General features: G+C 28.5%; 1 protein-coding gene across 1 annotated transcript; it reads left to right on the top strand.

The window, feature by feature from the left end:
* The first annotated feature begins 212 nt into the window (after positions 1-212).
* On the top strand, positions 213-18,276 carry LOC111033028 (Niemann-Pick C1 protein). The gene is made up of 21 exons (XM_022313585.1): positions 213-272; positions 5,887-6,046; positions 11,721-11,909; positions 12,114-12,261; positions 12,717-12,840; positions 12,899-13,073; positions 13,638-13,754; positions 13,826-14,043; positions 14,106-14,204; positions 14,292-14,479; positions 15,144-15,344; positions 15,404-15,692; positions 15,800-16,102; positions 16,220-16,438; positions 16,517-16,680; positions 16,744-16,993; positions 17,078-17,256; positions 17,330-17,561; positions 17,634-17,747; positions 17,948-18,110; positions 18,185-18,276. Exons 1-21 carry the CDS (start codon positions 213-215, stop codon positions 18,274-18,276), a joined length of 3,684 nt encoding a protein of 1,227 aa, XP_022169277.1.
* The last annotated feature ends 5,270 nt before the right edge of the window (positions 18,277-23,546 follow it).

The raw sequence follows: 23,546 nt of genomic DNA, 5'->3' as shown, positions 1-23,546 counted from the left end.
CAAGAAGCAGCGATACGACCCGACTCTCTCGCCCACCCGTAAACATTCGTGGACGGGAACATCTCTCGACCAGTCGTGGGACCGGTTGATCGTCGCAGGCCACAGTCCGCACTCCGCGTTCATACTTCATTGTGCCGGCACATCATTACGTTCTCCGTTGCCGGTAGACACTGCACGAGGACGCACGTTGCATCGCAGTCGTCCGCGCGACTATGTCGCCAAAAATAATCGCCGCCGTCCTGTTCACTCTCTTGTCCGTCCTCCCGTCACGGGTGAGTATCGCGAAGCGCGTCCATCGTTGATGTTAGTCAACACATCGGTTAAGATGATAAGTTTTTTAAATCTCCAACTTTTTAAATCGGAAAATTGGTCTGCGGGCTGTGCAGAAGGAGGTAGGTAGGTAGCTGACCCGTGTTATACATTATTTTCATATTATAGCCATGCGAGTAGTAGATCTTCCGCGGTGTTTTCTCTCATCGCACCTCCCTCATGCTGCGCTCGATTAGCTGCAAGTAGGTATATTTTGTTGTACGGCTGATTTTCGATTTAATGAATATGACGTGACCCTCTAACGTAAAAAATAATAATACAATATTATTCGTTTTTCTATTTTACCACCTATGTATTATAGCCATGTATGCATTACAATAAGTACCTACCTACAAAGTACAAATACAAATATACACACAATATGTGGTAATGTTAACTACGTACATACCTACTCATAGTGAGTACTATGTTATAGTTGGTTTATCTCAAGAGTTTGTGATCGTGCAGCCGTTACATGCAAAATATTTTTCATTACGAGAATCCGGATTTAGATAAGTCGATCAAAATATTTATAATAATAATATTTTCTCGTGCTTATTAATTCTAAATTCTCTTGTTCTGTAAAAAGCCACCCGAGTATTCGACCAGAGGAACAGCGAGATACTGTTAGAGATTATTTTTCTTCTCTTTTAATGTTTTCAATATTTATACTTGTATAATAATTGTTTTAGTATGGAATATTAATAGTAATTAGTAGGTACCTACTACCTACCTGTTTACTGTCGTGTATTTCGTACTAGTTGGAATACTCGCGTGTTCAGTCTTACACACTTGCTATAATACATTGTATTTAATCATATAAATGCTAATGGGCAAATCTTAAACGGTACCTATAAACTATAACTTTTCTAACCGTTGCCTATTATAACTGAATTCCTGTGAAATTATCGGATATTAGATAACCGCGAATGAAATTAATTATTTCTTTACAAATTTGAAATAATTAATTTTATAATTTAATCGTGCTCTTTGTTTTATAGGATTTTTCGATTTATTTTTCAATGTGCATAATACATATAACAATTTTTATATTATATTTATACCTAAATGGTAATGTACCTAAGTTAGTATCATATCCTATTTCAAAAAAATATATATATTTCAGTAACATGTATAATATTGGATTTTATTATTGAATTTTAATTTAAAACACAAATAGGTTAACAACAGGTATGTCCAGTGGAATAATTAAGGGGGAGGCAAAGGTATATCTTTGCCTAACCCCCACATTTACCAGCCTTTTAATTAATTTACTCGTTTACACTTTATACTCAATATGGGTACTTTCAACCTACTATACCTACAATTTGATTCTAAACCATAAAACGAGGAGTCTTGACTTATGTAAAAACGATCAATTAGGCATGAAGAGAATAATGATATATATTTAAAATCGTATTATAATTTATAGCCACAATTATATATATAGGTAATCGTTAAAAATGTGTTGGTACCTTTTTAAGTAAATATTGTTAAATAATTTGATTTTTGTAGACAATTAGCCATTCGATAATAGGTAGCTACTTTGCAATTACATAATGATTAAAATTAAATTATACATTTATAACTTAAATACCTACTTTTGTTTTTATTATTTATGGCAACAATTGCATGGTCGCTGGTTTTTACTGCGAGGAGGGTACGGTTGGTTCGGAACACGAGTATATATGGCAATGATTTATCACTAAGAATTCGGGTGGTCACCCATCCGAGAACTAGTGACAGCGGTCGGTGCTGGCACTTAGAACGCGTTTTTGACAGGAGTCAAACACCAAGCCAAGCCATGATAATACTTTTAATTTTTATAAGAATAACTTCTTAAGATAGTAAAACGCGAAGTAATGTTGAAATCTTAAAAATGCTTGGTTTAATATCGATCAAAAATTTGATCCAATCTGAATTTCTTCATAATTCGTATCTTATTAATTATTTATATCTTATATGTACCTATCTACCTACTACCTATAGTATAATAATATGTTGTGTTATTGTAAAGTACAATTTATAGTATTTTAAATATTCTAATAACAGACCTATAATAGCTTATAGTTATATAAAAAACTCATTTAAATAATTTTGAATAAAAGTGTTGATTCTTGAATAACTTAAATTGTTTGTACCTTGATCAAAAAATGGAATATTCCAAGAATAGTGAATTGTCAACAATACTATATATACATTCTGTATAGATTACTTTTTGTAAACAAATAATAATGTTTAAGAAATCAGTGTTGTTAACTCTGCGGAATGGTTTAATATGTGAATTATGAATACACACATAACATACATTCATTATTCAAACAAAAAACCTAGTATACCTATATTATGTATGTGTTTTGTTTCTACGTTTTTGATACCTATAAATCATAATTTCATGCTTATTTTATTCATTTTTTCTTCGGAATTGTGAAGTATGCGCAGGCGCGGACTGGTAAAAAAGGGCGCGGGATGCTACATAATTTAAAGGGCAAATAAAACAAATTTTAAATAATAGGTTATTTATAAAATATTTAAACATTTTCTTTTGTTTTAATAAAATATTGTAAATACGTTAAAAATGTAAATAGGTGCCTAATTACAACAGCAAGGCAAGGTTAAGCAACGGCAAACTTAAGGGTCAGTAAATTGTGATTAATTTTTGCCCCCCCCCCCCAACTCCCCATCCCATAACAATTAGAGCTAAGTTCCCCTTATAAAGATTGTGTTAATAATAAATTAAGAAAGTATATTTAATGTATATAAAAAGCTGCTCAAACTAATTTACCTATCTTCTTATTGGCTACCTACTTTAAATGTATTCTTTTTTCTTTATGATTGTTATAGTTATTACTTATTAGTTATTACATAAATAATAGATGTACATCTACCTATGATTTTATCAGAGAATTTTAACCTTCTCCTTCAAAATTCAGATTAATTTTAGGTGGGCACATTTATACCGATAGGGGCAAATATATTTTAGGGCAAGGGATGCTGTAGCATCCCAGCATCCCTGCCAGTCCACGCCTGAGTATGCGTATGCAACATATACTTAATCTTAAAAGTATACTGGGCATTTAACGTTTTAGACTGTACACTTATAATTTCAAAAACTATTTTCTCAAAATATTTTTGCAAGTACCTACCTATATAATTTTAAAAAATATTTATTTATTACAATTTTTTATCTTTTTATTTTTTGTAATATTTATTTTGATAGTGACAAAATGCATTTTTGATTTCTTATTCCATTTTCTAAAGCAGAATATTTTCTAGAGTATTTCGATATTGTTCAAAAATTTAATTTTGGATGAGTGGTGTATGAGTATTAAATTATAAGTTATGATATAAGTAGGTAATTAATTTTTGATGAGTGGAGTGGAATTGTTCCAGCGTACCTCGCAGAATATTGGTCCACTTCCCCGCTCATCTAAACTTTAAATATTGTTATAAGTTATAACTTATTATACACTTGGGTATTTCTAAATTAAATGTCCAAAATTTCATTTTTATTGATCGAAAAAGGTACTTTAAATAATATTTTTCTTCGGAATATGAGATTATAAATGCACGTTGTCATTCAAAAAAATAAAAAGATAATTTTTGTCAAAAATTATGATAAGCAATAACTTAAAATTATATAAACCAAACATTTTCAAAAATCTTAGTATTTTCTGTAACAAGATTTTCTCTAACCTAACCTTGCGTTAAATGGATAATCACGTATACTTACCTATGATAATATGTATTTGTGAGTATAAGAACATTATAACTACCTCTTTGGGTAATGGCTATGAACCATTTAAATATTTTGTAGTTATTAATTGTAGTTTATATTTTGTTGCATCTAAATGCTTAATTCATTTAAATCAATAATTGGATAGTTTTAATTTCATCTACTTTTTTAAACGCTGTAAGAGTGCGATATTAAATGTTATGGTCATTGCCAATATCACATCAACTTTAATGATATCATAGAATTTCATAATTACAACCAATGTCACGTGTATATTAAACACAATTTGTTTGGTTGTAGGTATAGACGTATCGCATCTACAACTATATATAATATGCACCTATAGATATTACAAGTATTTACAATAGCTACAGTTTTATCAAAATTCATAAGTTTTATATTTTGAAATTTTAATATCAGTGGCGAAGCGTCATAGGAGACAATAAGACAACGTCTATCATCTTGGAAATTAGAATACCGGAAAAATAAATATTAATTTTGTTTTATAAAATATGTATACATTTGAATTTATACTTCATATTATAAAATATATGATGTACCTATGTTCTAATATTTTTTTTAATCGGTTTTCGGTGTACAGTTATAGAATTATTAAAATAGAATATATGGGCTCGATACGGCTGTGTGTACGAACTTTCGATACGGGTCATTCCGAATATGGTATTTTATCAAATAGACATTGCGACGCAACGTGGGAGCGCGGGTATACAATATATGTTTTATATTGTTTGTTATAATAAATTTGTTATTTAATTTAATTATTATTTTAAGGAATTTATAAAGTGTTTAAATATAATATTTAAGGGGGAATCAAGACATATTATTACTATTTTATTCGGTGTCTCCCCGATCAAAAACCTCATGCCTCGCTACTAGTTAATACCTATGTGAGTTTTGTTTGAATATTGTTTTTTATAAAACTGAATGCAGCAGGTATAATAAAGTAGTATAGATCGTGGAATATAATATATGAGCTATAGTTTCTATCTCCCAAATGATGCGATCGTATATTGCGTATGAGAGTCTATATAGAGAAAATTTATTCAAGTAGCTTATTGCTTATTTGTTAATTTAATGTTTTTGTTATTTAAGCTTGATTAGGTTTTTAAAACGCTTTTTTTAATTTAAACAGAAAACACTGAATCAAATAATTAAATGCATATTAAATATACCTAGTCATTAAAATTCAAAATCAAAGTTTAGCAAATTAAAAATATGTAAAATCGTTGAATTATAATAATTGACCAGAATAAATATATCGTATCATATATCATACTATGTTTACGCAATATAAAATTATCAGTTACCTAAACTCTACTATTTTGAAGTAGAAATTGCCATATTAAAATGCATTTAACCCATGCGTTTAGGAAATCTGAAAATTAAGTTATTGTGGTAAGTATTGTGATAATTATTTACCATGGTAGTATAATATGGTCCATTTATCTAAAGAATTATTAACATAAATTATATGTTTTGTAATGTTATAAATAATTGTTTTTTAATTTGCTAATGCAGAGTAATGTTTTAAACGTGTGACATTTTGTTTTGAACATATTGCATAGATACCCCTACCTATAAGTAAAAATAATTATTTATAATAAGTTTTTACGAAAACATGAATAACATGTACCTATAGGTAAGCCGTATAACTCGTAAGTATAGATACCTACATTTATAATAGAGGTTCGGATAATTTTAAACTTTACAACACACGTGCGATAGTTGTATTCTTATTGTCAAGGTGCAAGCGCAGTAGTTGTAGGGAAGGTACTACGTTTTATCTGTTAATTTACACTAAGAAATTTTTATTTTTCTAGGCTAATGATACATGTATATGGTATGGAGAATGTGAACGGGTAAACGAATTACATGTACTTAATTGCCGTTATGATGGACCCCCAAAACCGATGACCGACCCAACATCTTTAGCTGTTCTTAAAACGTGGTGTCCTGATTTCATACAAAATCATTCAAAAGGTAAGTCGATGTTTGCTATTTTTAAATTTAATTTATTATATGATTTTTGAATAAGTATAATGATTAAAATTGTAATATAATTTATGTCATAAAATATGATTTTAATAATATTGCCATTTTAATATATATGTGTCGAATAGTAAATACCTACCTAAAAGATAATAGTTATATAGGCGACATAGATAATAATACTTTTTACGAAGAAAACATCTATATAGTTATAAATATGATTGTTACACCTTGACATTGACAAAAGTTAAAATTGCACCTACTAAAAAAATTGTTCTTATAATAAAAAAACAGAAGTGATAAGCAATATATTATGTGAATGATGAAAAATCTTGTAGATGCCTAACTTCAGTTTATAAATAAAAACTTGAAACAAGAAGTATAAACCACGAACTATCTTTATTTTTATTCTAAATACATTATATGTATATGACGAATTTATTAAATACCAATTTTGCTCATTGTTACAATTTAAAAGAAATTAATACTATTTAAAAATGTATTCATCTGTATATTATAACAGGTATATTGATTCGTTTGAAGATTTTTTTAGTCAGCTCTAGCTTATATTTATATAAAAAAAATGATTGAATAGGTAAATTAAACTCATGTATATCAGTGTTCTTTTTTAATGTAGTCATGTAGGTACCTATATATATTTCAGTGAAATGAGTGAAGTGAATTATGCAATTAAGTAATACAGTATGTCAGTGTTACTTATTGAGAAATGACCCATGAAATATTCAGGTTAGTTTTAAACATTTTTTCTTAAAACCAGTTACTCTTTTATTATAATGAATAACCATAAGTACATAAGTATCTAATTTAGTTATTTCATAATAAATTGAAAGTTGAAGGTAAATAAAAGACTTTAATTAACCATTACATACTTTAAGTAGTACACTTATTGTACACTTGTACAGATCAAAGATGTACATATAAGTATAAGTAAGTCTATACCATATTTATGTTGTATAAAAAGTATATCATCGTTATATTGATGCAGGTTGAACAATGTACCTTTCGTTCTGCATAAATCCAAATTATTATATTATACTTACCTCAAACTTGTTTAAAATTCATCTCGTACCCTAAGGACAAAAATTTATATTTTATTTTAAAGGCTAGCCGCTAGCCCTAAAAATAAAATTAAAAAACCATAATATATAGCCTTCAATAAAAACATGTGTATTTTATTTTACTTTTAACTCCATAACCTAACCTAACATAGTATATACGATAGGTGTAAGTATTAGCTAGGATAGGTTAGGACTTTATTTCATATACAACATAAAACTGTATTTATAAATTAAAATGTTAGGATTTAATATTAAGTGCCCGTTGCCCCTGCAATGTATGAATAGTTCAGTATATAATTCGATAGTTCAAATTAATACAATTATGAGGATTTTTATGTTTGAATAATTCAACTAAGGTGTAAAACGCTCTAATTATTATTGAAATAAATAATAAAGTCAAAAATGTTGTATTATATGATAATAATAATAATTATTATTACTATAATATTAACTACAATATAATAACTAAAATCTGTATTTTCCATTTAAATACCAAATATTGTTTAAATTTGAACTTAATAAATTCATTAAAAAGACAGTGTTTATTTTAAAAAACCTATCAAGAATCGAAATCCCCATCAATAACTTAAAAACAGTCAACATTTCAAGTATCTACAGTTATTGGTATTTGGTTGACTTACACCAAAAAACAAAATCGATTTTGTTAAAAATAATATTAAATCAAAATTCTCGTTTTTCTTTAATATTTTTCTATTCCCAGCGCTTTTTAACACTTCCATGAAATTTCAATTTTGATCTTTTAATACTAGATTCATTTTCCACCAGAAAAGAGCGTATTTGGAATTCGAAGCTACTTGTCGTGTACATAAAATGTTAAAAATTAAAAGAGACATGACTATAAAAAAATCAATACATTCACCGCTCAGCTCAGAATCTAATGATGAACATACCTACATTTTATGAGACATGCCTAGTAGTTTATATTCAGTTGTTCATAGAATGAAACAGTCGAACCTTATTATAACAAAATTGTCTTGTATTGTTTAAAAATCGTCTAGATTATTTATCTTATCATTATAATTTATGGACACTATATTTATACATAGTACAGATGTCATTGTGAGTATATAAATATTTAAGCATACATTACATTACAGTGGCGTAGCCAGGATTTTTTTCGGGGGGGGNATGCAAAACCCTGTCTTTACATATAAGACTAACTAACAGAAAAGTTATAGGGTAGGCAGTGGCGTAGCCAGGATTTTTTTTCGGGGGGGGGGGGGGGCTAACAATAAAAATTGAATGAATATAATAAAATATATTAACTACCAATCAGTGGCGTAGCCAGAATTTGGGGGGGGGGGGGGGCTGATCAATTTTTACACAGCGGTGGTTTAGTTTTTGATCGAATACCATAGACCATTAAAATAATTTTTAAATTTTATTAACATTTCGGGGGGGGGGGCTGTAGCCCCCTCAGCCTCCCCTCTGGCTACGCCACTGATACATCATTTATTATGTATAATGTACACAATTTAATATTTATATCTGTTCCCTATAATATGGCTATACGCCTATACGCATTAACATTGAATTTAATATTTTTATAAGTACGCTATCGTTTATATCGTCATATGACACAATAAATTGGTTCTACAATGTGAGTTCTATCCATAATTTAAGGGTAACATTTAAATCATTTAATACATTTTAATATTTTATAATAAATACTTATTATTTTTAAAAGCAAATATTATATAAAAGTAACGTTTACCAAATAAAAATACATTTTACGTTCTTAATATAGCTTACAATCGTTCAATAAAATAAAAAATAGGAGTGCATGTAACACATTCTAAAACATATGTATCAGAATCACTTAGTAATGAAAATTCAGTCGTAAAAATAATATGTTCCTACCACCTTACTAATATGTTTTTTGGATATAAGAGTATATAACTTTATTACAAAAACAATGTCACTAATAATAAAATAAAATCATGAATTTTGAAATTCTAATATATATTTAACTATTTAAGAATTTTGCTGTATTTGATTTTGTATGCAATTTTAACCACACCGCTATTTAAAAAAAATACTATGTATTTCTAAAATGTTGACTCAATTAATCTTCTGGCTAAAGTAGAGATAGTTATTGCAATTTCAGAAAAATAAAATTAGATGTCACACTTTTATGATTTCTTAGAAATATAATGTTTTAAAAATGATGAGTTTAGAAATTCGTTTAAAAATTTTTACTACGCATATTATGGTATTGTATTACTATCTTTTGAAGAGTTTGCATTGAAATGAGTATTAACTAAAATGATATTTACTTATATGCGATTATATTATAATAATTCATGTTGCCAAATGTCGATAGATTTTTTTACCACTGATTGGATACTTGTTTATTTATATCTTTAAACATTGTATCCATCATAATTGTATGTCTTAACAGTTGACATTCTAATTTACATTAGGTACCTATGTACCTTTTAAGTACAGTTGCAGGGTATTTAGGCAAGTGCCTAAGTAAATGTACCTTTTCCCTTGTCAATATAATTTAGGATTGACTATTTTTTTAAATACCCAAATGGCTAAATGTCGGTACATCATATTTTAATTCATTTCGAATTTCGGCACATTGTATTTAATTTTAATAAAAAATAAAACGATTATCGAGAAACACGTTTTAACATCAAAGTAAAATATTATAACTTTTTTGAAAACTTAAAATTACAATTATTATATTGTTTTCATTATTTTTGTATTTGACTTCAGTATAAAATGTATACTTCATTTAATTAATTAATTAATTCAACGATGTTTTGATAAATACAAATAAGGATTATCTACAAACCAACTTAAATAATTAAAAACGATATCGATAAATATATTTAGTGATTAGAAACAATTATGAACACAGATTAAATTTGTGTACCTACCTACCTATTTGTGAATTTATAAATTATAGTATAAACAATAGCTTATCGGCTTTATCCATACACTTGGATAGTCAATATAGTTCAGTTAAGTAATGGACATACCTTAGAAAAATGCTATTTACATTCCAAATTTGAACTTAGAATGTCTTTAAAAAAATAACTGTATTCATATATTTTTTAGATTTATTAGTTATGGAAAAAACTGCTTAAGTGGAATCTTATTTTAAATTTTTATTCTCTAGCTATAAAAATTGAACATTTTATACATTTTTAACTACAAAATCATTTTCAATTTTCATCTTGATAAACATTGTCAACATTTGAACTTTCAATGCTTAAAAAGTAGTGCCTATGTATTTTTGATATTTTTCAACCGCTATTGAAACAAGTTATCAAAAATCTTTCATTAAATTTTCATGCTTTTTGACCCAACCAATAAAATCGTATTGACATTTATAGAAAAAAAGGAAAACGAAAATGTTCGTCAATAGCCTAAAACGAGTCAGAAAATTTTGAAAATTTTATCAAGTATATGAATTGATAAAATAAACATTTGGTGTAAATTTCAAGTGTCTACAGTGTAATTCGTTTTTGAATTACAGCAAAATAAGAAAATCGCTACAAGAGAAATCGAGTGAATATCCAATGTTGTAACAATTTCAACTTCAAACCCTCATCAAAATTTAATTTGACTTTCCGGTAGAAATTTTTGTTTTTGATAAAAGTAGACAAACTTGTAAGGAATCTTGTATTACATTTTTAAATTTTAGATATAAATAAAATTTTTTTTATTAATTTCTAATTAAATATAATTTGCTAATTTTCGTGATGTTAACGAATTTTGTCAAAATCGCTCATTTTTTTTTTTTAAATTTCCATTAACAACAACTTATAAGGAACGTTGCATTACATTTTTAAGTTTTTTGACCGTGCAAACATTTTATCGACTTGAGTTTATAAAAAACAAATAATAATCGAAAATTTAATATGCCTATAAATAGTTCAACACAAATATTTTGAAAATTGTATGGTGATTAGCAAATGCTCACATAAATATTCAGTGAACATTTCATGTATCTACGGTTATTTTTGCTAGAGTTACACTAAAAACCAAAATCGGTTTTTTCGAAAAATGGTTTAGCATAAAAATTCCCGTTTTTCCTTAATTTTTTGTTTGTTTTTCCTGTTGTTTTTGAAAACTATTGGGAATTTTAAATTTTTACCTCCCGAATGCACCATCTATATTCACTTTTCTACCAGAAACGATACTATTTAATAAAATCAAAGCATTTTTACTGTAAGAAATCGTGATGACAGACGCAAAAAAAAATATAAAAACAATCCAAACATGTAATCCGAATGTAAAATCAATACATTCATCTCTCCCCTCAGAATCTAATATTATATTATACATATTATAATTACCTTGAGTTAATAGGTATAGTTAATAAATAAGAATAACCAAATATATTGTCTATATATTCATTTTTAATTTGATTCAATTATAAACTTTCATACCACTGGCGAAGTAGAATTTTTTTTCTGCATTTGATGTATAATTATCTTGAACTGATTCTATTAGGTACTAAGTTACAAAATAAATATAAGTTTTTAGAGTTTAAACTAATTACACATATTATTATATTTTTACCACAATTTATATTAATTTGTTTTTAGACGGACAAGCTCTTAATACGTGTTGCGGAGTCGATCAGCTTTCAACATTAAGCACAAGTATTGAACAGGCTGCAAGCTTTTTACGCAGATGTCCGTCATGTATGAGCACATTTGGAAGATTTCTTTGTGAAATGGTTTGTTCGCCGACGCAGAGCCGATTTATGAATGTCACCAAATTAACTCAAAACGGTCAGTACAATTTCACGATAATTACAATCCTATTACGAAATTTCTCAAATTAATTCATGAGTATAAATGTCTAGTATTGTTAAATACTATTTTTGCATTGAAATTCTGAGATGGAAATCCGTCATTGTCCGTTATTATGAATAGTATATTATATTGGGTACTGTTTCACAACCACACTCAATTTATATTGTATCTGCTATATAGGTACATCGATACGGGAGTTGGATTTTTATATTTCCGATTCATATATGCAAGGCGTTTACGATTCGTGTAAATCTGTGCAAAACCCGGCTACTGGTGAATTAGCAATGGATATGATATGTTCGGGAGCAATAGGCTGTTCTGCACATAAGTAAGTGTGAATATAATATTTGGAACCCGACTTTGGATAAATCAGATAAAACCATTTTTTTCCCTGCGCTTTAAAAAACTATTGAGAGTTAAGGTGCCACTAGTAGATTCACTTTCCTACCAGAAAAGATAGTAAAGTAGAAAATGTAAGCATTTTTACTGTCTCAAAAGGTAATGACAGACACACAAATTGTAAAACCAATACATTTGCTAAGAATCTAAAAGGTGGACAAGCGAGTACAGCTCTGCTATCGAGGATATCATTATAATGGGAATAAGTTAAATTTGAATTCAATGTTAAATCATTGTAAGCGAAACAATATTCTGAATTAACACGTCTGTCCTGTAGATTGTATAGTATATTAGTATACCTACATGTACAATTATAATGATTGCATAACTTATATTTTCCTGATCAGTGGTGTGACTTTTAAATTATTAAATATATTTTTTTAGGTGGTTTAGATTCTTGGGAAACAATCCATACCTAGGTTTTATCATAAATTACATACCAGTTGTAAAAACTGATAATCCGAAACAATTTGTAGGCCCAGTAATACCTTGTCATCAAGCGGTAGATGTGAGTAATTTATAATTATTGTTCATAATAACATGCTATTAAACATTTCGACTTTCAGAATAAATCTACTGCTTGTAGCTGCATGGACTGTGAACAAAGTTGTCCATTGCCAGATAAGATACAAGAACCTCAGAAATCGTTGAATGTAGCGGGTATTGAAATTGTAACTATGTCATCGATAATTTTGTTTTGTTTCATTATGTCAATATTTGCTGGATTCATTTGTTTTAAAGGTAATTTTAAAATTTAACCACCTATTACCTATAAAAAAATAACTAAAATGCATATGAATGAACTATTACTATTTTGTGCCAAAATTAACACGATGCTATGTTTTATAGTTATCAAGTTATCATGCATTTAGAATTACAATTACTCTGACTAAATCGGCATTAAGTTTGAGAAAATTGCAATGTCTAGATATTTTCCTTTACATGAACTATAACCTACTTTCGTTCCAAATTGCACGTTTCTACCTATATGGAAAGTACCTTATAATTTTGATCATCGGTCAGTCAGTAACAAAAAATCAAACATTGAATAGTACTACCCTTTTAAAAAAGACTTAATATTATGTGCTCAAATTTGTACAATGTCCTTACATCCATAAACTTAATCTATGTTTCAATGTCAAAAGTCCATCTTAAGAGGAAACAGAAATATGAAGGTTAGAAAAACCGGCTGAAGCCGTTCATGTAAAAATACACTGATATTGCAGGAACGTGGATTGCTCACTACCGTGGGCTCAGATTTAATATTGATTTACTTACTGTATAAGAACTAACTATATGTTTCAGATGTACTAATGAACAGGAGCAAGAAAAAAAATGATAAACATAAGTATATAATTACAGAACATACTAAAACAAAACATAAAAGTATGTTGGAAATTTTTTTTTATAAAATTGGGAAATGTAAGTAAAATTAAAGTCCTTATTTATTATATTTGTTTGTTTGTTAATTATATTTATTACAATCATTATAGATTTCGCTAGTAGATCATATATTTCACTTATTGCATCAGTGTGTCTGATTGCCACATTGAGTCATGGTATTCACTACATAAAAATCACAATCGATCCAGTAGATTTATGGTCATCTACGAACAGCCAATGTCGGCAAGAGCGTGAATATTTCAACACAAACTTTAAGCCATTTTACCGAACCACACAAATCATTATCGAGCCAAACGGAGTCCGAGATGTAAATTTATTCCGAAAATTGACTAATCAATAATAAACAATCACATTTATTTAATATTTTAGGTAATCTATAACACAACTGAAGGTTCGTATACGTTTGGACCAGTGTTCAACCGTACTTTCTTGCTGGAAGTTCATAAACTACAACAGCAAATTGAAGCCGTAAGTTTTTTGTATATGTTCAAATTAATTCATTACTCTATTATGATATACAAATTTAATACATGATAATATATTTTTTGCAAACAGTTGGGCAGCCCAGATAACGGACTAGACAAAGTGTGTTTTGCACCACTTGTATCTAAATTCAAAGGTCCACCAAAAGTTTCGGATTGTCTAGTTCAAAGTGTTTGGGGCTATTTTGGAAACAAACCTTACAAACTGAATCGACGTCCTAACCCCGATAGTTACTTTGAAAAATTACAAAAATGCTTTCAGTAAGTGTGTAATATTTACAATTTAAATATAGTAGTGAGTTTAATTTATTTATCATTATACATTTAATTATTAGTTATTATATCGTTTATCCGTTCAGTCATATTAGAAGATCTATAACAAAAAAAAAATTGAATTTATGTTATTGCATTTTTGTTCACTTAATATTCTACGTGGAAAGCAAAAATTAACACTACCAAATTCATCACATGTAATAACCTTTTTAAAAGAATTTTTCCTCTAGCAATCCTATCCAACTCACGCCTTGTTTCAAATCTCACTTTATATACTCAGATCTGTATAATATAAGAATCAGCATCCAAACAACTCCATCGAATTAATATGTTTTTAATTTCCGATAGAACATACCTACCCCCTCATTAAATGTAGAGGTACCTACTATAATTAAACATAATTTTTAAAAAGGTGTCACCGTTAGGTTACTTCAGACTTATCAATTATTTTTCTTCTTCCGAGACGAACTGTAACAATAATTGTTCGCACATACGCTTATTGTTAAACATTATAATTTAGATATTATGTAATACACTTATTTTTGATTACAATTTTTCAAAAAATGTCTTTAATAATGAATAAATTACTTACTGAATAAATTATTCATTTATTAAAAATAAAAGCAAACATCATTATCATTATTTTTTACAGTAATCCGTATCATCCACAGTGTTTAGCACCTTACGGGGGTCCAGTGGATCCGTCTATTGCCTTGGGAGGCTTTTCCAATTCCAGCGAACCGATTACTAAAATGTCTCCTTATGAAAAAGCGACATCGTTGTTATTAACATTTGTACTCAACAACCATAACAGCAAACCTTTGTTGAAAGATGCACTAGAATGGGAAAACAAGTACCTATAACAATTTGTATTATGTTGTACATTTTCCACTATTTGTGTGTTTTCAATAGGTTTTTGGATTTTATGAAGAACTGGACTATGGTTTCAAAACCGTCTTTCATGGATGTAGCTTATTATTCAGAACGTTCTGTGGAAGATGAGTTGGATAGAGAATCTCATTCAGATGTGTCTACAATAGCTATAAGTTATTTAGTCATGTTCTTATACATAGTTTTTACTCTTGGATGGAATAAAATCATTCTAAGTTTTTTCGGGATAGTAACCGTTATATCGTCTGTCGTTTGTTCAGTTGGTTTCTACGGTATGATCGGTATACCACTGTCCTTGATCGTACTGGAGGTAATAATATAATATACTGCATAATATTGTTGTTATTTACGATTTTACTTCTTCCGGTTTTAAATAATTACTTTCCATAAAAAGTATGATTATGTTCGTTTTATCAGGTCATACCTTTTATTGTTCTTGCTGTCGGAGTTGACAATATATTCTTGATAATTCGAACATATCAACAAATGGACATGAAAGAAGACGAATTGGTTCCTGATTACATCGGTCGTGTTTTAAGCAAAATCGGACCGTCAATTTTTATCACTACCCTAGCAGAAATAACATGTTTCTTTATTGGCAGTTTGTCAGATATGCCTGTTGTTAGATCTTTCGCATTATATGCCGCGATGGCTTTAGTGTTCAATTTTTTGCTACAGATGTCTTGTTTTATAGGTTTATTAGCATTGGATGCTAAACGAGTAAGTATACCTACTTGGTTAAAATAATCTATCATACTTTTATTATTGATTGTTCATCAAATATTTTTCCAAGCTTGTGTACCTATACTGACATGTGTTTTTATTATGTCGATTCAGAAAACAGTTAAGCAAGAAATTAAAAAACAAAGTTTAGTGTACACCACGTTTCAAAAATTGTACGTTCCAGTTTTAATGAACAAATATGTTAGACCATTGATTGTATTATTATTTACTACTTGGCTTTGCTTCAGTATTGTGGTTATTCCAAAAATTGATGTGGGTCTGGATGTTGAATTAACTATGACCCATGATTCTTATGTGCTTAAATATTTTAAAGTAAAGTACTCTTCAATATAAAATATTAATCACTATAAATAATTTAAATAAATAATAAATATTTATTGTTAATAATAGTTTATGAAACGTTATTTTTCGACTGGACCTCCTGTTTATTTTGTGGTCACTGACGGGTTGAATTTAACCAATATTGATGACCAAAATCTTCTCTGTGGTGGTACTCATTGCGATCAATATTCAATCGCTAATCAAATTCACAGGGCTTCAAAAACGGCAAATTTGTAAATGATTGAACACAACAATTTCATTACATTTTATCTAATTTAAATTTAAATAATTTTTAGAACATACATAAACAGGCCTTCGACATCGTGGATTGATGATTATTTTGATTGGACTGCTCTTTCAAGTTGCTGCAAAGTTACTGAGAACGATAGTTTTTGTCCTCACAATGATAATTGTTCTAGCTGTAATATCACTAAAAATGATTTGGGTCGACCAAATGTTCATCATTTTACAAAGTTTTTACCATATTTCCTCCAAGATAGTCCAGATAAAAACTGTTCGAAAGCTGGACATGCAGTTTATAGCGATGTAATTATAAAAGATACGACAATACCTAATTATTATTTCATTTTTCATGCTAATATTATACTTATTTATTTGACACACATGTAGGCTATTTCTTTGAAAAAAAATTCAACTGGACCTAACTATTTTATGTCATTTCACACTGTATTGAAAACATCCAAAGATTATTATGAATCAATGCGCTCTGCTAGATCAATAGCAAATAATATGACTGAAACAATTAGAAGAAAATTTCCTAATACGACCACTGTTGTTTTCCCATACAGGTGAGTTTTCTCCAATCATCCATATATATAATTACAATTTATAATATTTATTAATGTGTGATTGTATTTGCAGTTTTTTTTATGTATTTTATGAACAATACTTAACCATATGGCAGGTATGCATTCAACATTTTGTGTTGTCATTTGTAATGGTAACATTTGTAGTGTGGACGTTTTCTAATTTCGAAAAATCTTCAGCTTTTACTCTTCTTATAGTTAATATAATGATAACAATAGACTTGTTAGCATTTATGTATTATTGTGATATTTCTCTTAACGCAATATCATTGGTAAACATTGTAATGGTGAGTTGTACAAAAACTTAAACATACCCAACCTAATTTAATATATTTTTAAAATGTATCTCTATTATTTAGGCTATAGGAATAATGGTTGAATTTTGTGGCCATATAATTTTTCATAACGCAAAATCAATTATCTCTTGCCCAATTCAACGAGCTACCCATTCTTGTGTAGAAGTTGGAAGTTCGGTAAATACACAAATTATGTATAAAATATATCTAATGTATCTACATTATGTACAATGTACATAAATAGGTATGTCATATTATGTAGATTTATGTATACTGAACGAGTAAAATTTGTTGTTCTAAAAATAAGAATATTGAATGCGTTAGGTTTATATTATGGCAATTAATATATAATATAAATGCATATTTTTGATTAATAGGTGTTCTCTGGCATTACCTTGACAAAATTTGCTGGCCTTGCCATACTTGGTTTTGCAAACACACCAGTGTTTAAAATATTTTACTACAGAATGTACATGGGTATTGTTATTATTGCTGCTTTGCATAGTTTAGTGTTCCTGCCAGTTCTACTGAGTTACAGAGGTATTCAGAACTAATTATTTATTTATTCATTTAATCATCAATTATATTTTAATTAATGTATTATAATGTCTTAGGTTCAGCTTATGTTCTAATAGAAAAGACTGATAGTGCTAAGAAAAAAACTAAAAGTTGTAAGCTGCAACTGTTAGAAGTGAATGTGCTTTGACGATAGAAAAATATCAAAATGCAATCACTTTTATTTTATGTAACTGAAAATCATTAACTACTCTTTTTATTTTTTCTAACTTGTTGGTACACCTAAGTTGTTTTAATTTAGTTATATATTAATCATTAATGAAAACCAATGTTAAGTACCTATTAATTATATGTTTTTACAGATAATCAAAACATTTTAATTTACTGATAGTAAAAAAAAAACAATTCAGTGATAAATTTTTATAATTTTTTATGTTAGGATAATGCAATTTTAGCACTTGAAATGTTAGTTGTTATAAATTACTATATAATGATTACCATTTGTAATTTTATTTTTTTTGTGTTTTTAAATGGGGAATTTTTAGTTTGCTATTAAAAAAAAAAAAAAATATTAATGAATTTACTAAATGTCTAAGTAATAAGATATATGATTATAGAATTATCTGACTTAGTTTTAATCATGGCTATCTCATCAGATAATTAAATATAATAAACTGCAATGTTATAACATTATTTTTACTAATAATCCTTTATTAGCATTAATATAATTTGTTAAACATCTTTATGCCTATAATAATATAAGACAATATTACCACAAGAAAAACAATATCAAAATATATGTGTTTCATACGCAGTAGTTAGGTTAGATTAGATTTAGTTAACCTATCTTGAAGCTAGTATAAACTATAAACAGAGGTGCCGAAAGTCAGTTTAGTCTATGGGCTATGACAAATGTCGTAGACTCGTAGGTAAATTAATAGTTGGATAATTTGTTTGTTAGAACTTGCGAGTTGGTAGATGCTTTAAAAATAATTATGCCATAGGCATTTCAAAAACATTGGTGCTTCTTAGTTTTAAAAAATGCCGTTTATTCTATGAACCACAAGTTAGTTAAAGTAAGTTAACCATAATATTATAATATAGGTATCGTATTATAAAATATTATTTGGCTGTTTTAATACTATATAGGTTGAATGGTATACCTATATACTAAAGTTATTCGAGAAAGCTTATTATTTATATGTAATGAAAGTGTATTTATTATTAGTTTAATTTAAATTGTTTTTGTATTAACTAAAAAAAAATGATGTATTGAATTATAAAAATGTGTAAAAATACTTAATGTAACAATTTGTTCCTATTGTATCTTTTTGTTAATATTGTGGGCTTTAAAATTATATTAATACAATTACAACATACCAATTTGTTTATTAAATGTGGATAATGAAAGTATAATTTTTTTAAATATGTTTATTAAAGTTTAAATAAATGTGTGCATCATGTTTAATCAGCTTGTTTTGTTTTTATTCATAATAAATTTAATTTGTTATACCTTGTTTGAAGAACATTTTTGGAATAAGTATTCTACTGAATACTATTATACATTTATACTTTTACTTAACATTTAGTTGGCATTAAAGTTAAATTTATTTTTATTATTTGCATCATTTACATTCTGAAAAGAAAAAAATCAAAAATTCTTGGTTTTAAAAAATTGATTTGAATAAATTACACATTTATACTTTAAAAAAAAGGTTTGACCCGTATGTGGGTAACCTGAAGAAAGATTTTTAAAAAAATCAGGTGTGCATGAAACCCAAAACAGTTAGTTTTTAGTTTAAAAGATTTCACTTTTTATACTTATTATGTTAAACCGATTTTATAGATCTTACAGGAGCTTTGAATTGGTAATTTCTTGCTATATTTGAAATCAAATCAAACATACGTACCTACAGGGCCGGCGTTACACAATTTTGTCGGGAGGGGGGGGGGAGAGAGATCAAGTATTTCCGACTCAAATTTAATTTATGCCGACTCAAAAATTCTAAAAAAAAAATACGTGAAGTATAAAAATTCCTGGTTTTTCCGTGTTAAGATGAAGTAAAATAGTTAAAACAAAAACAAAATATAGAACTAAAACATTTTAAACCATTTTATACTTAGTTAAAATATTTGTTACTTGTATTTCATTCAGATGTAAAGATACAAGGCTGTCGGAACTATTTTAAGATCTAAAAAATAAGTCGTGTACGAATATAAATCAATCAGTGTTTGTCAATAACTCAAAAAATTAAGTAAATAATACAATTTTTTTAATTTAGCAGACGGCAGATGGCAGTACATCATATTATTTAACAAAATAGATTATATACGGGTACTTGAGATAGGGATGTCCGAATGCCGATTAGCGATGGCAATGATATGCCGACGGACTTAACGTTGTACAACGTACAAAAACAAATATATATTATAGTATTATAATACGGGTCCTTACTCCTTAGCCAACAATATCAGTCGGCAGTATTTAGATTTCTAAATCGGTAAATTCTCAACTCCCGACTGCCGAGACCCGTTCCTATATTAAATTTTTTTTTTTTTTTCAAAAAGTATAATTTCCAACGGACGGCTCCCTGAAATTGCCGACTGATAATTGTAAAAAAAATTCAACAGGGGGGGGGATGTGACGACCCACCATACCCCCATTGCCCCCGGCCCCGCGTACCTACTATATATTATATACATATGCACCTACATATTAATATTTCCAGCTAGTAGTTGTTATACTGTGTACTATTTTCTATAGATTTTAAACAACCAATAAGGGCTAAAATAAATATTTTTTTATAAAAAAAATACTTAATTCGTTGGTAAGCTTCATTTTTTTTTTAATGGAAGCTCCCCTAAAAATTGATTAAATAGTCTATATTACTATATGCATCGTAAATAATAACTAATAATCGTGCTATAATCATAAAAAAGCTTATTGCTATGACGCAAGTAACTATAGTACATTAGTACGTGTTTTCTATTCACAAACTATCATAATAATTATTTAATTATCTAAGAATGTAATTTTAGTTCGTGTCATTTTTAAATTGATTTTTTTCGTATGTACATAAATAACATTATAGTAGGTATTCGCTTAAAGCCTGTAGGTTAATCTAGGTTAATCTATTATAATTTACATTATATTATATTACATTTTTTTAAACCTTATGCATCTACATATTATATAGTCCATATACCACACCTATTTACCAATTATGAACTAATATCAATGAAAGTTCCTATTTGTGAGAGAATGAGACAATAATATGTAGGTAGGACAAGTAGGTAACAGCATCGAGCTGTCTCCGTCTTACACGTGTGTAACGTGGCAAATTTACGATCAGAAGATCGTGTTTAACTTCGTTAGTTTAAAAATTAGAGTGAATCGACCTATTATGAAATTTGATGGTGAAACCAAATATTATCTGTGATTGTATGTGACTTTTTTACGATAGTTAATTGTTTAGCAAGTTTTACGTGTATAATAGCCTAAATTAAAAATACTCAAGACTCGCTTAAAAACTGAAGTATCATGATCCTGTTTCATAATAGGTTGATTCACTCTAATTTTTGAACTAACGGAGCTGTAAATGATCTGCGGAGCTTATAAATTTGCGATGTTACGCACTTCCGCACTTGTAAGGGAGTTATTGAGGGTTGGCTAAAGCCCGATTTTCAAAATTATAATTATAGAAGCTAAAATATGCATTTGAAAATATGTAACAATATTTGTTTTTTTTTTTATCACTATTTAAAGTAAAGTAAAACGAAAATTCAAGATTTGATTTGACCAGGCTAAAATTCTCTTCATTGAAATAAAAAAAAAAATGAACAAAATCTGACTATTCTGCAAGGCATGAGAGTTTTTTTACAAATATCGCCCCCACCCCCCACTCCCCCTAAATAGGCATCGGACAGTAGAGTAATGGAAAAGTATTATAATTAAGGTAGTAACTAAAATATAAAATATGATTTTTTAATTGTATAGAATTGTGGAACATTGGAAAACCCGACTAACTTAATAGTTAATATTTCTATTGCCTTTTACTCATATATACGAAGAGGAGTATTCGGGACTTAAAGTGGGAAATAATTCCAGGTTGTACTGTCTCCATGACTCCATCTACATATTATAGTTTTAAGCATTCCATATTTCCATTTATAATTATACCAGTGGCGTAGCCAGGATTTTTTTTCGGGAGCGGGGGGGGGGGGGAGGGGCTGATCAATTTTTTACACAGCGTTGGTTTAGTTTTTGATCGAATACCATAGACCATTAAATCATTTTTAAATTGTATTAACATTTCAGGGGAGAGGGGGCTACAGCCCCCTCAGCCTCCCCCCGACTACGCCACTGAATTATACCTATGTATAATATATATATGTTATATATGTAATGTACAAACAGTGATTGATGTAAACTCATCCCACTTTCAACCCCGAATAATGTTCAAATTTGTAATTTATTTCATGTAGAATTTAAATCACAAATAATCCTACATTTTTAAAAGGGATGCTTGTTTAAAGAAACGACCGTTGGAGGTAGGGGGCTGAACAGGGCCAGATTGGACGAATTCCGCCCACCGAGTTTTCCGCACATTACTGACCCTCGACCAAATTTTTTTTTTTAATCGCATTTTGCTGTATAAGGTATACCAATCTTCTCCTTAAAGTTTAAACGATATCCCTAAAAAACACAACTAAGAGTACAATACTACGGTATTATATTATATGAGTTAACAACATTTTTTAAAGGTTGTTAAAATTTAACAGCCCAAGTCTTACAAGGTAACTCGGCGGGCCAATCCGGCCCTGGACTAAGACACTGAGTCCCGCCACGTCCCCTTCGCGCTTGTGTGCAAGGCCATAGGCAGAAAAATATTTAGGGGGGGGGGGGGTAGAGTATAAATATGTTATATTATATAATAAAATATGAAAATAAAAAAATATTTTTTAAATGAAATTAAGCTTTATTTAAATAATAATTAAATCTTATTTCAAAAAAAAATTCAGGGGGGGGATTGAAATTTGTTGGATTTCGTCATTGATGGTATTGAAGTATAAAAGCACTTATACAGCAGATCATTTAATACATTACACATACATGTACCTATTTAAAGTTGTAAGACTTCTATTAAATTACTATGTTATTACTTATTTGCTAGCTTTAGAAAAATATATAATTATTAATTGTCTTTGAAAAAAGAGTATAGCCGACTTTTAACCATGTTAAGTCTGGTACTTTTATGTTCTAGTTAATTTGTTAGTTAAGTTAAAAAAGGAAAGTAACTTTAAACTTAACTTACATTTTTCAATATTATCAATTTAACGAGTTAAAAAAAAAATAGTTAACTTGCCTACTTACCCAGCTGCCGTACCAAGTGCCAACTTTTTTTTATCAATGTATGGTTTGTCTTGTCTACATAGACATTAGTACAACATGTTCAAATT

Source organism: Myzus persicae, unplaced genomic scaffold (genome assembly GCF_001856785.1).
Source record: "Myzus persicae strain clone G006 unplaced genomic scaffold, MPER_G0061.0, whole genome shotgun sequence".
Lineage (NCBI taxonomy): Eukaryota > Metazoa > Arthropoda > Insecta > Hemiptera > Aphididae > Myzus > Myzus persicae.
The sequence above is the reverse complement of the archived record's forward strand: the minus strand, read 5'-3'. Positions and strand labels throughout refer to the sequence as shown.

Bases quoted from the DNA above. Each gene is read 5' to 3' on its own strand.
- LOC111033028 (XM_022313585.1), top strand. From the start codon at position 213: ATGTCGCCAAAAATAATCGCCGCCGTCCTGTTCACTCTCTTGTCCGTC. The intron at 12,841-12,898 runs GTGAGTAATTTA...TTCGACTTTCAG, and splicing joins CTTGTCATCAAGCGGTAGAT to AATAAATCTACTGCTTGTAG. The intron at 16,103-16,219 runs GTAAGTATACCT...ATGTCGATTCAG, and splicing joins TAGCATTGGATGCTAAACGA to AAAACAGTTAAGCAAGAAAT.